Consider the following 13,173-nt stretch of genomic DNA (forward strand, 5'->3'; position numbering starts at 1 on the left):
GAATAAAAGAATGTTAGCCTTCTGCGCCAGTTGTTCTTTCATCTTCTATTCAATTCGATAAAGTTCACAAAAAAAACAGGTCATAGTGGAGTTGAAAATGTAAAACTTTTATTAGTGAACCACTGAAAGGATCGTCGGCGTTCTCACAGAAGAATGAACAGCAAAAACAAAACAGCGACAGCAGCACAAGAACCGGGCGGCTCCGGCAGAGGGCTCCCCTCTGACTGGCGGGTCCGGTGGCGCTAGTTTATTGCTTAACATAAACACAAGTAAAGTAAAACTGGACTCACCTGCTCCAGCAGAACAAACGTTAGCTTTAAAATTGACCTAAAAGTAATGTGGAGTTCATGCATCCATTTGATGACCAAAAAAAAAAAAAAAAGAAACCAAAACACTATTTAACAAAGATTTGAGGGGAAACTATGTAACATTGTTTTGGCATCTGCTTACCAAATTAACTTGGAAAAAAAAAAGTGTAAACTGTCTCCACGAAATGTAACAAAACATCCAGGTGAGTCACGTCTTCAACAGATTATCTCCCACAACAAAAGACGAAGGCCGAGCCCAGGTCCACAGCTGACCAACAATTTGACTCTGAACGAGTGATTAGTCCCAAATGAGTGCGAGTTACAGGTGAAGAATTGACTGAGGTGCAAAACACCCTTCGGCTTTTGTCCTTCAATTTGTGCCGACTCAGCTCGTGCGTTTTCTGCTCCACCCCCGGTCACCGTGGCAAACTTTATCTGAGGTAGAGACTGGTCCCGAGCTGAGACCGATGTTTTCATAAGCTCCCCAGCCAGAGAGGTCAGACCGTCGCCTCTGTGAGCCGGCAGGCAGAGAAAACCATCTCTGGTGACCGAGCGTGGAGCGCAGCCACCCAGTGGCGGAGCTTTCCCTTTGTCACCTGGTGCTGCCTTCCCTAAAAAACCCAGCGTTCACCAGCCGGCAGCTGTTTTCCCAATATCGACCTGTTCCGAGTAAAAACTGTGAAAATACTGCGACGTCACTGAGAGCTTGTCACCAGCTCCGCCGGGAGTCTGAACACACGTGGTGAGTCAAAGTGAATCAGACCCGAAACACCGGAAGGCTGACGTCAAGCTAAGCTTAGCGCACAAGCAGCAGCCAAACAAAAGTAGCGCTCTACGGCCGCTCTAAACAAAACTATATCCTTTATTTTGGTTGGACAACGTCTCTGCCACGGGTCCGAGGGAAGCAGAGTTTTGGCAGTTTGGCAGGAAGGAAGACCCCTGGCGGTTTGTGCAAGTGTTTTCGGGGCTCGCGAGTGTCGTCCATATAGGCGAGCGGCGGCCGTCTCACATGGACTCGAACTCGTCGATGCGCTGCTTGGTGTTGCCCTGCCGGATCTGCCGCAGCGTCTTGTACTTGTCTCGTCCCGCCTTCACGTTCTCCGTGTGCAGGACGTCGTTCTGTGTCTTCTTGCTCTCGTCCCGAGCCTCGGCCAACTCGGAGCTCAGCGTCTGGGAGAGGCGGCGACACAAGATGCGTCACAACTCAGGAGGTCAGGCGGGGCGGCTGGCGCCGGGTCTCACCTGCAGCTGCTTCTTGACCCGCTCGTTCTTCTGGGCCTCGGTGACCCTCTCCTCCTCGCTGCGCAGGTCCAGCTGGCTCACCCCCTCGTTGGAGAGCTCGGCGCTGGCCTCCGCGTGGTTCTCATCCTGCTCGTCGTGCTCCGTCTCGGAGTGGCTGCCCAGAGGGGGCGCCACCACCATGATGGCCGTCTTCAGCTCCTCCTTGGTCTTCTCCAGATCCTCTTGAGCCGACAGAGCCTGGGAAACCGACGGCATGAGACTCAGCCTGCTGAAGCCACAGGCCACACAGCTCTGTACCTTGTGCTGCCACTCTGTGGCCTCCTCGTCCTTCTTCCGCTTGGCTTCCTCCAGGAGCGCGATCCTGGCGGTGAACTCCGCCAACTCAGCTGCCTGGAACCCAGCAGGTGTCACTCTCGACACGTGTTTTTCAACCTGTTTTAACCACGGCTCACTTGGTTCTTTGGAAAAATCCAGAGGCTCAGAACCACCAAAGGAACCTCAACCACAACTGTGCTCAGTCAAAAGTCCAGAAGAAAATCCCTTTAATGTAGCTACTGACACTCAGCTATTTTGACTATTTGCAGAAACAAAGTGCAGAAAATGTATCTGCTTACAGTGTCTCCAGAAAGGGGTGAGCAATGTGGCACAAATATATCATGTAAATATATTGTTTATAATGTTTGTATTTATTTTAAATAAAATAACTAAATTAAATTTTATCACAACCTCACTGATATTTGTTGAGAAAAATCTGACAATTTAGGCCAAAGAACTTTTCTTTTTTTGGAGAGTCGAACATTCTTTGCCTCAGCTTGCTTCATAACTACAATCATTCTTTTCTCTTTTTGCATTTTGAAGCACATTTGTTTGGTTCTGCATTTAGTTTTTCAGCAACTCTTAAACCAGCCGCGGTTGAAAAACGCAGTTCCTGACACCATCAGACGGGGGCTCACCAGCTGCTCCTGGTTCTTCTGCTGGTCGGCAGCTTGTTTGGCCAGTTCTGCTTTGGCCTCCTCGGCCGTCCGTCTCTCCTTCTCCAGCCTCTCCGCCTCCTCCCTCGCCCTCTTCCTCTCTTGATCCAGCTCCAGAGCCCGGAGGGTCTGCTCCTCCAGCTCTGCCACGCCACAGACAAAGCGTCAGGACAAACGTCCACCCACGTTCACGACAAAGGTCCACCTTTCTGAGCCTTGATGGTCTGCTCCTCAATCTGCCTCAGTCGCTCCACCAGCACGTCCTTCTCACGCTCGATTCTTTCCTTATCCTTCTCTGCCTGCTCCCGCTTCTTCTTCTCGCTCTCCAGCTGTGCTCTGGAACATTCAGCAGAGTGAAGCTCAATGGAAAGTAGCTGCCAAATGTTGCGAAAATACAAACAGATTTTCGAGTTAAACCTCAGGTTGGATGATTAAAAAGGGTAGAAAGTAAAAAGTCTAAACATAAAGTGCCTCATTTTAAGTGTTTTATGTCCACTTTTGTCACCAGGGGGAAAGATGAGCGCCCTCTAGTGGACAGTAAGACACTGCTCAGAAAAGTTTTCCATCTTTACACCTTCACTGCACATCATCTACAGAGCATTTCATATCGGGTTTCTTCCCTTCTGCCTCCCTTCAGTGCACTACCTCTCCATCTGTTTGTGATGTTTCTCCTCACGGGCCTGGGCCTTCATCTGCTGCACCTCAATGGTGTCGGGCTTCCTCCTCCTCATGTAGAGCTCGTGGTTTCCCATGCACAACTCCAGGATGCGTTTATTGATGCGCAGGCGCGGCGCATAAAACACAAAGTCCTGTTGACATGTGATGCGTGAGTGGGGCGGGGGGAGGAAGACAATCACCACCATCTGAGATCAAAGGAACACTCACAGGGGCTTTCTTGTCGATGGGCTTGATGACAAACTTCTTGTCGTTGAAGGAAATGTTCCGGATCTCGCTCCAGGGGAAGCCAATCTTCGGCGTCAATCTACGTTAAACATGTCAGTTAGGACGGGCAGGAATTTGTGTCTGTCTGTACCAACATTCTTGTGTTAACTAGGGACGCACCGATCCTGGTATCGACCCCATCCAGCCTCTTAAAGTGGGATCAGGCAGTGGTGAAAACTTGCAGATCCGGGAGCCGACCCCGGCTTTTAAACTCTGTGTCATAATGACAACATGGCAGCGGCTAGAGATTTAAATTTCCACCTGAAGCTGAGCAGAGCGGCAGTTCTCCACTCAGACACACAGGGATGGCTGCATGGCCAGATACTTTGCATCTGAAGAGACCAGTCATGGAGGATGAGATGGCTCAGTAATCAGCTAACCCACATATATTTGGGCTCACCATACATCGTGCTTCACTACATGTCACAGACTTGAAAGAATGTCTGACTGTTTTGAGGAAGTGCTTCGTTGAGCCATTGATTATGAATAATAAAAAACAAGTTGAGTGAGTGGCGCTGTAATGCTCTACTTGTAGTGTCCTCACATTGCTTTCCATGAAAAGGGTGTTTCCACCCGGCATTTGAACATATTCCTTCCTGAATATGAGCGAAATACGACGATTCTCGACCCTGTTGCAGCTGTAGCTTGGCTGCCTCACTTGTTTACCGCCATAATCTCGCAGTGATCCACATCTGACGGGATGTCTGACAGTGATGACAGGAGGAAACCGCAGATTAGTTCCAAACTTTAAACGTCATTATAAAAATATACCCCACAGCATGGAAAGATGGTTAATACTTTGAATCGGTCCATACCCAAAGCTCAGGTATCAATATCAGGACCATAAAAGTCGGATCGGTGCATCCCTAAAATAACTCATAATTGGGTTCAGAGTCCTGGTTTAGTTTAGCCATTTGCTTTGAATGGCTAAGTTTAGGGTGAGAGGCTGGGGAAAGCATCATGTCAATGAGAGGTCCTCATGAAGCTGCAGAGTGGTGTGTGTCTTACTTGTCTTCATGCTCGTAGATGTTAAGGCCCAGCGCGTCCACGCCCAGCCACAGCTGCGTACCCTTCTTGTTTTTGATCTCAAAGTAGTTGACCCCGTACATCTCCAGGTCCTGAGCGATCTTGAGGTACTCCATCATGGAGTCCTCTCTGTCGGGGGGAAGCAGAGGATGAAACCCACGGCACAGAAACGAAGGGTGCTCATCACTCATGGCAACACATGTGGTGCACGTCTAAACCCACCACAACACACAGGGCTGGAGGACCCACCTGAGCATGGCTTTGTGTTCCTCGTGCCAGGTCTGGATCCGCTCCTCCCACTGCTCCTTTGTCAGCTTGTGCTGCTCCAGAACTCTGCACACAACCGGAAAAGTCCAATGTTTTCAAGAGGCAAACATTGGTTGCTGTTGTGTGTCTCGGCTCCCTGACGGCGAGCGGACGGTCACATGACCTCCTGTCGTACCTCTGAGGCAGCAGCCTGTCGTGGGTGAGATACCCCTGCTTGTGGACATCCTTGCTGTAGTCTCCATATTTAGCCTGGACGGCGTAGGACGCCAGCAAAACAGCCGTCTCAGGGGGGCAGTAGTTCTCGTCGTTTAAGATGGCCTCCTTCACCTGGTGGAGGAGAGAGACGGTGTTGCCAACTCAGCATGGCAGCCTTCATGTCGCTTACCTGAAGGAAGAAGAGTCTCTGCGTGATTTCCTGGATCAGCTCCTCGGAAACGTCTTCAGGAAAGAACTTGGCTCGGAACTTGAACTGCAGAGGGTTCTCCTTCTTCACGTCCTGCTGGGTGACCTGAACCAACAAGGACAACAGTGAGCAAACATCCACCCGCCCACAGATCAACACAGAGGAGAACACGTAAATCATCACCGCCATAAAGACGCGTAAACAAAGCCTCACCAGCAGACAGAAGGAAACCTATACCTTTCTAACCACCCTCATCAGCAGAACAAAGAAAAACAAACAAAAAACAAAACGTCACCAAAGGTGCTACAGGACTATAAGCATTGAGGAGCGCCATAGTGTGGACGTTCACTTGGTTCTGCTGGGACAGCAGCTTATAGAGTCAAACGTGACTAGAAACCCAACACAAGACCGTCTGATGAATGAAGGCTCCCAGGAAGCAGGTAGAAAACACAATTTTAATCATTACAGAAACACAACAGACCACATCTGAGAAAACTTCAAATCAAATGAGGTGCCAGGCAGCTGCTGCTTATTCCTCTCACACATGTGCACACAACATGGACATCCACTCAGTTTACCGACTGCGTTACACACACACACACTTCTGCCTGTAAGAACAAGTGGGGCACCCACAAACTGACACATGTGTGGAGAGTCTTCTCAGTGACGCACAGTAATAGCTCAGCTTGTAAAACCGGAAGGGGGCAGGGAAGCATGCGAGGGCTGGAAAAGATTCTCAGAAGAAACCTTCCGGCACGCGATCGCACCAGCTTGAGAAAAGACAAACGCGTCACGGGATGTAAAAGCTGGAGAGGACCAGAGCCACTGACCTTTTTGTTGAGCTTGAGCCACGTGATGTACCCTTTACTGTCCACGTACTGGAGGCCGAAGAACCAGACCTCACGCAGTCCCACCGTCTTCACCACCTGAGAGGAAGCGGGATTCAGTCACAAGCCTCTGATGAACCTCGTGGTAGCAACACAGGGACAATGATTTTATTGTACACTGCTGATGCTCAATGTCACACGTCTGCTCGCTAGATTATCATTCCATTAAGGCTTCATAGTCAAGGGAAATCTACACATCTTCTGTATTTCTTTGACTATAACAAGCAAAACCAAATGTATGGAGCAGAAATGTCGGGCTGTCAATAGGGCTAGATTGGACATCATGCATCAGCATAGACTGAGCAGGCTGAACTTGAAATGTTCCAAGTGAAATCTGTGGCAGTGGTGTCGTGTTTCTTCAGGGAACATGAGCTAAAAAAATCATTTTACATAACCACAGTTAAACCCCCCAACAAAACTTGAACAGTGATGCTACAAACACAATGTTTGTAACCTTTACTGTCATCTTGCCTTCGTCTTCTTCATATGCAAGTGTGATACAGCACAACCGACAGAGCTCTTTTTTTATCTATTTATTTATTTTTTCACTAAACTTTGGTGTAGATTGGTTTGAAGTTGAGGTCCTTGTCAACATTCACATCAGGGAGAACACACATGAAGGACCTTGTTCTACTGACCTGGTCGAAAAGCTGCTTCCCTGTGGTGTTTGGCTGGATGGCAAACTCCAGCTCGGCATCCATAGTCGTCACACGAACGTTGATCTTAAAGAGAAAGAAAACAATAAACCAATGTGGCCCAGTTTTGCTCCTGGTTCCCTCAAACACCCCCCCACTAAGAAGTATAATCTGGTGTCGAGAAGAGCCAGTGTTTCTCTACTGGCCTGAGGTCAGCTCAGTCCGCCTCTGCAGACACTGTAGAGCAGTGATTCTGTGTGGGCTGCTAAAAGTTGTTTTGTTTTTCACCTTTGAGCCGTGAGACGCTCAGTTTTCAAACATGACCCACGTATGGTGGCAGAAGTGTGTCACTGAATTGACTTGACAGATGCAAATCTGTGATAGTTACCAACTATGGAGATGAGGATGATGAAAAATGATGAAGAAAGAGATGGCGCCCCCAACAATAAAAACTGTTCATGAAAGCAACTGTTAAGCACTTTTAAAATGAATTTGAACATTTTATGGCGATACTTTCAATTGCACTTATTATATCTTCTATGGAGTTTAAATAAAATCTTATTTTTATGTTGTGATATTTCGACATTTTTATTGTGATTTATTATATTTTATTCAGAATATAATTCTGTTTTTCCAACTTTCTCAACAGTTTGCATCAAGTGTATTTTTCCTTTTTTTTTCCTTTAATAAATTTGATGATAATGACTTGCACCTGGCCTAGCTGCTGGTTGGACTTTTGACAAATAAACATCTATGAGATGATCACATGGTTTTCATGTCATTTCACAAGGTTTTGGTTTGTTTACGTGTGAGTAGATTAAATATGGTTATTGATCACAAATGAAATCACGAGCCATGAATCAGTTCTATTACTTGAATAGGGTCCATTTGTTCTGGAAAGGTGGGCCGCGAGATCAAAGAGGTTAGGAACCCCTGCCATGGAGGACCCGGCACTGACCTGTGAGGCAGCCCTCACTCACAGACACCAGTGTTGTACAGACACTGTTTGCAAGCTTTAGAGAAAAAAACAGGGCGATGAAGCACGAGAGGAAAACAGAAAGACGATCCGAGCAGATTGAATGACAGCCGCGGAGGAGCAGTACACAATGAAACAATTAACAAAGCGACTTTCTTTTCCCTTTCAGGTTACACAACTAACGCCACGGAGGACTCTCCTCCTGACGCCTGCAGTCTCCCCTTCAGACCGTCATCACTGTGGTGAATAATACATGATGCCCTGCTATACACCCAAGAGATGGACACGCAGCGCAGCGCACTGGCACAGCGATGCCGCTCATCAATTACCCATGAAAACTTTCCCTACTCCTCGGACCAGAAAACTACTTCCACCGTTTAACCAGGAATTTGTCATCCGTTCTAGAGAACTGGTCAGTACCGGGTCACACCCCAGCTGAGTTCATGCCACCACCATGTCAGTCAGAAGCAGGAGTAAAAGAACACTACACGAATATCAAACTCAAGAACCAGTCACCTGACCAAACTAAAAGCCCTGTCTTGACCTTTGATGTCTTACACACCAACTTTCAGGAATAGCCGTCAGACTCTCTTGGACGAGTCATCAGGCTTGTGACGCCACTGGCCTCGAGTGACCTTTCGCTGCCCTCCATGTGTGGTCTGGCAGTCTGACGCTTGATACTATCAGCAGAGAGCGGGAACTCATGCAGTGTGTGTGTGTGTGTGTGTGTGTGTGTGTGTGTGTGTGTGTGCGTGCGTGCGTGCGAGAGAGAGACACCACACGATTGACTCCAAGTCCAGAGAGGTGGAATCCTTCACAGAGAAGCAGACGGTCGGCTAATCTGTTCTCACCCCTGCCGCGAGGGGGGAGGAGTGGAGGGACAACAACAAGCAACTGACACAGCTAATCGGTCACTCCAAACGGCTGAGAGCAAGAAGAAACTTCTGCAGGCTCGTGCTGATCTGACAGCAGCTGTCTGAGGTCTGGGACTGGCCACAAGAGTCCGCGATCATTTTGTAAAACCATTTCACTCAAGAAATTATCACTATGCTTTTCTTTTCCCCATAAAAAAGTGATGTGGTCAACTTCCTCTGGCTCATGGTGGAAACCCTCGAAAGTCAGTTTGTTTCATGGAACCGCAACCAGGCATAAGAGGAGTCACCCTATGCAAAATGATTGTTTAAAAAAAAAAAAAAAAGAAGCTTTTGATGAGGTATAATAGGAACGATTACACGCACAGCATGTGTTTACGTAACTGCAGATTGATCTAGCTCCCTTTCAGTCCTTGCTAAATCCCCTTATCCATTTCAGATGGGAGTTGCACTGCAGACAGACCCTTGTAGAGTGTGCAGTTGTTTAGATAGCGTAAGCTGTTTAGCAGAGCTTTGCTGAGGGAAGTCTTAGACGGGCTGCAGCCATATACACTTCAGTCAGTCGAACTGCTAATCTACCCTGTCTGTCTCCTAGCAGCTGTCTGTCCCACTGATTAACCCCCCTACAGAGAGCGGAAGGCCTCAGGGGTGAGGAGGGAAGAGGCAGGCTTGACAGGAGCAGACAGAGCATGGTGGCCGCGGCCCAAACCTCAAGAAGAATGTAGAAGGAGGCCGAAAACCTCCTGAATATTGCTGGGGAACTACAACACTGACTGACAGCAAAAGTAATAAACCTACAGAGAAATAGAGGAGGAGTTTAAGTCAGAAAATAAAGATGCCAAACTCAATCTTAGTGTGTGGCCAACACCAAAAATACAGTCGTGAAAGTTCCTGAAACTGAAATCCAGGACGGCACATTTTGACTCTGAAAACCCTCACTGCATAAGCGCCGGGATATGAATGACTTCCTACAGACCTTCTAAAACTGTGTCAAAAGCCATGTACAGGCAGCTTATGAGGCGGATGTGGCCCATGATACGGCAGCTCTTCCTTCTCCGCCATGCGTTTCACTGCTAACCTTAACGCCTCAGGACTGCTAAACACACAGGATGTGAGACACACACATACACACAACAGGCAACATTTAAGGGGGTATGTGCAGCAGTAGGTGTCAAAATGAAGACAGCAAAAACAGGGACGGTGTAATGTAGCTGTTGCAATCACTAGTGGTTAAATGTGTGTCTGCGAGTGTCTCAATAGTCAGGTGTACGGCAGGCACTGCCAGAGGGGCCCCAGTGACTCAAGAGGGCAAGATGTGGGACAAGAGAGGGCGACTCATCGCTCAACTATTCTTCCTGTAACATGTAGGCTCCTCTGCTACAACACCAACACACAGGTGAGGTCTGTCTGAAGGCTGAGGTCACGGGTTTTGGTTAGGATCTCCACATCTCCACACTCCTGACTGGGAAACACCATAGAAGAAGCCATCTGACAGCCATGAAGCCACTGCAACAAATCAGTTGTTGTTCTGGCCTCCAAGAGATCCCAGGACTCTGGCATCCTCTCCACCCTCAGGGCAACAATGATAGCAGTGTTGCAGCCGCCTTGGCCTCGGGCGGCAAGTTCACTTCACACTCCGGCTGTTGTTCAGTCTGAAGCTGTCTGTGAGCTGTGAACCCACAGAGGGCTTTTAACAGTGAGGGCCCAGCTAAAATCCATAGTTTCTTATCAGTCAAGTTCGACAAAGAATCATTATATTTCACAAGTTCTCATGAGTCACTGCCATGAGATCAAACTGATGCACTTCTCGAGTCTGTTCTTTATTCAAACCGGCATTAAAACACATGGCACACGGGCAAACAACACAAGCCTGTCACTTTCCGTGCTCCAGTTTATTTATTCTTTTGCTGATGTGAGGAATCACAATGACCCTTTGGTCTCTCACCGGTTTCGGCATCTTTGCTCCCTCTCCTCCTGAGACCCACAGCTGAGAGGAAATATCCGTCGAAGGACGGCGACAACAGCCAAGTGAGAGGACCTGAAACACAAAGCAGGAAGTGACTTTTTAGCGCGCCGTTAAACACCAGCATTGAAACTCAAATTATGAGGAAAAACTCAAACTGTTTCTTTCTGTCTTAACACTCACAAAGACAACAAAACAAGAATTCAACATTCTCACCAGCACGGACGTTATATGACCATATAGAACACTACGCAAAGTTCTGAATGGATTCTGATAGAATTTTGAGGAAATTAAAGAGAAAGCTAAAGAGAAAATTAAAGAGAATTAAATTCTGGTGGTGTTGAGACGTTCTAGATCTGAGATGTCGGATGATCCGCGATGTGAAAGACAAAGATGGCATAGCGGTTTTATTTGTTACCATAAAACACCAGTCTTGACAAGAAGAAATTACGATCAAAAGAAGAATTAAATATTTGAGGCAAGTTGAATACTTTTTTGAAGCTTGTGCTACCATAAAATTGTATCACAGTATCACAATCCATATGAGTTTCTGTGTGATGGTGTTTCATACTGCGTGAAAGCATGTTCACTTACTTCGAATTTGAAAGCAAAGAAGTCCACGACAAACTACGGCTCGCGAGCGTGATATCAAGTACGTCGTGATATCACCGTAAATCAGAGTATTGGTTAGCTTTAAAGAGTGACTGAATAAGCACAAGTCATCGGCCTCAAACGGAAAGATAAAGCAGCGCCTCGGGTCGTGTATTCCAGCAGCACCAGCGAGGACATGCCCACTTGTAGCATGTCAGCAAGTAGCTTAGCTCGCTCCTGTTACCGCATCGCACCGTTCTATCACCCCCAAGTCGCTTCGTTGACAACGAGATGAAACTAACAACACGTAAAGAAAATGAGTCCGGTGGAAACTCCGTGACTGGACTCAGTGTGAGTCGCCATTTGACTGACTGGACCTGTTGATCGCTCTTCCTGTGAACGTAGCCTCCAACTGTGACATGTTGGCTGGTGTGGCTGCACGCGACATAACGGGACGGGAAGTTCCCAAAACACGTCAAAAGTTACGAAACTTCACTGATTTAAAAATAGAAAAGGACTGATACGGCGTTATATAAACTTGACAGACGATACTTCAGTGGCTCCGAGCTACCACAATTTACCGTTCCGAACTGTGAGCGGCTCGAACACGAGGATATCCGCTATTGCATCAAACTTGAGAAGCTCATCTTGTCGGCGGCAGCAGCGGCGACTCACCCAAATGTCTCCCTAGAATTGGCGAAACGAGGCCGGGAATTCCACAAAACGTTTTAAATATCCTCTCATGGAGAGACCCACGCCAGGTCCAGGTGTCTATAGCGGCGGTGTGGTCCGAATAAAGACTCTCGCAGAGGCGGTAGGAAAACGTTCACACAGCCATAAGAAGATTTGGGTGTCTCAGGCCAGCCGCAGCAAAAGAGCCGTTTCCGGTGTTCCGTTTGAAAAAATAAAAGCATCAAGAGGAACCGCACTTACACTATATACTCCAGGGCTCGATTGCTAAAATATGGATGCATTGTACTGATAGTTAGGTCAAAATGGACACATTTGTGTTGGAAACCTTTGTGAATTATAATGTTGGTAATGATGCGACACGATAGCCGCGATTCAGAAATGGTGAATAAAGGTTACATACTTTATTTACAGATTTTTTTTAAGCAAAGAAAAGCCAAAAATTAGTACCATTGATTATGTGAGCTGAAACTCCTGCTTCCCGAATGATCATTTAAACGGCGCCCTCTGCAGGTGTTAATGTGCGCTGCATCACATCTTGTGACTACTGCTCTACCTCGATGACTTCTTCACTACACGTTACTACTGCTGCTTCAACTATTACTACTAAGTTCTCCTGTTGGTATTATTTCAACTACTACTACCTATAGTAACGCCCCCACTGTTACTGGTGCTGCTACAAGTAATAATGCTACAAATGCATCTGCTTCTGTTACTAGAGCTTTTAGTGCTGCTGCCACTGCTGATCCCAACTACAACTACTACTCACTTTTACAGGCATTTGCCTGTACGAAAAAAAAATATTCAATACTTCAACAAGTACCACAGCTCTCAGACTGACCTGTCCTAACTTCCCAGTTTGTATCCCAGGGATTCAGTTTAATGAGTAAGGTAAGGTAGCTTTTATTCTTATTCTCATTCTGCCATATGCATTGCATATAGAGGATTGAAATGTCATTACTCGGCGTCCCATGTGGTGACATATAGTGGGGTGTGTAGCGTCTTGCATTATCCTGACGGCTTCCTGGGTGAGGCGGGTGTTGTGGATGTCCACATAGTGATGCAGCTGGTCAGGATGCTGTCTGTGGACCCACTGTGGAACGAGCTCATGACGGAGGTCGGGGCACTGGCTCTTCTCAGATTGCGGAGACCGTGGAGGCACTGGTGGGCTTTCTTGACCAGTGATGAGGAGTTGCTGGTCCTCAGTGATATGCACTCCCTGGAACTTGGTTAATGCCAATGGACGAGGACAAGGCCTAACTCTGTGGCAGTGGTTCTCATCTGGAAGTATGGAAGTCTGGTGTAAGACAGTGAATAGATTAGAGAGCTTTTGCTTCTACAAAGTAATAAGATATAGTTTAGGTTCTACAGTGTGTCTCCCACAGTGTTGACTTCTTCCA

General features: G+C 47.3%; 1 protein-coding gene across 2 annotated transcripts; it reads right to left on the reverse strand.

Annotated features, from left to right (window-relative positions):
- Positions 1-83: 83 nt before the first annotated feature.
- Positions 84-11,942, reverse strand: LOC128758706 (radixin-like). 2 transcript variants are annotated; one of them, XM_053864955.1, is made up of 15 exons: positions 11,759-11,942; positions 10,475-10,567; positions 6,685-6,768; positions 5,990-6,085; positions 5,142-5,264; positions 4,932-5,083; positions 4,739-4,822; positions 4,472-4,618; positions 3,407-3,503; positions 3,167-3,330; positions 2,727-2,857; positions 2,504-2,664; positions 1,848-1,940; positions 1,551-1,787; positions 85-1,478 (listed from the first exon to the last, which is right to left on the reverse strand). In XM_053864955.1, exons 2-15 carry the CDS (start codon positions 10,484-10,486, stop codon positions 1,314-1,316), a joined length of 1,746 nt encoding a protein of 581 aa, XP_053720930.1. In that variant the 5' UTR covers positions 10,487-10,567; positions 11,759-11,942; the 3' UTR covers positions 85-1,313. The 2 variants fall into 2 exon arrangements, with proteins under 2 accessions (XP_053720923.1, XP_053720930.1); XM_053864948.1 differs by having other exon boundaries at positions 84-1,478; positions 1,551-1,940.
- Between the last annotated feature and the right edge of the window lie 1,231 nt (positions 11,943-13,173).

This window comes from Synchiropus splendidus, chromosome 1, assembly GCF_027744825.2.
Source record: "Synchiropus splendidus isolate RoL2022-P1 chromosome 1, RoL_Sspl_1.0, whole genome shotgun sequence".
NCBI classification, from domain to species: Eukaryota; Metazoa; Chordata; class Actinopteri; order Syngnathiformes; family Callionymidae; genus Synchiropus; species Synchiropus splendidus.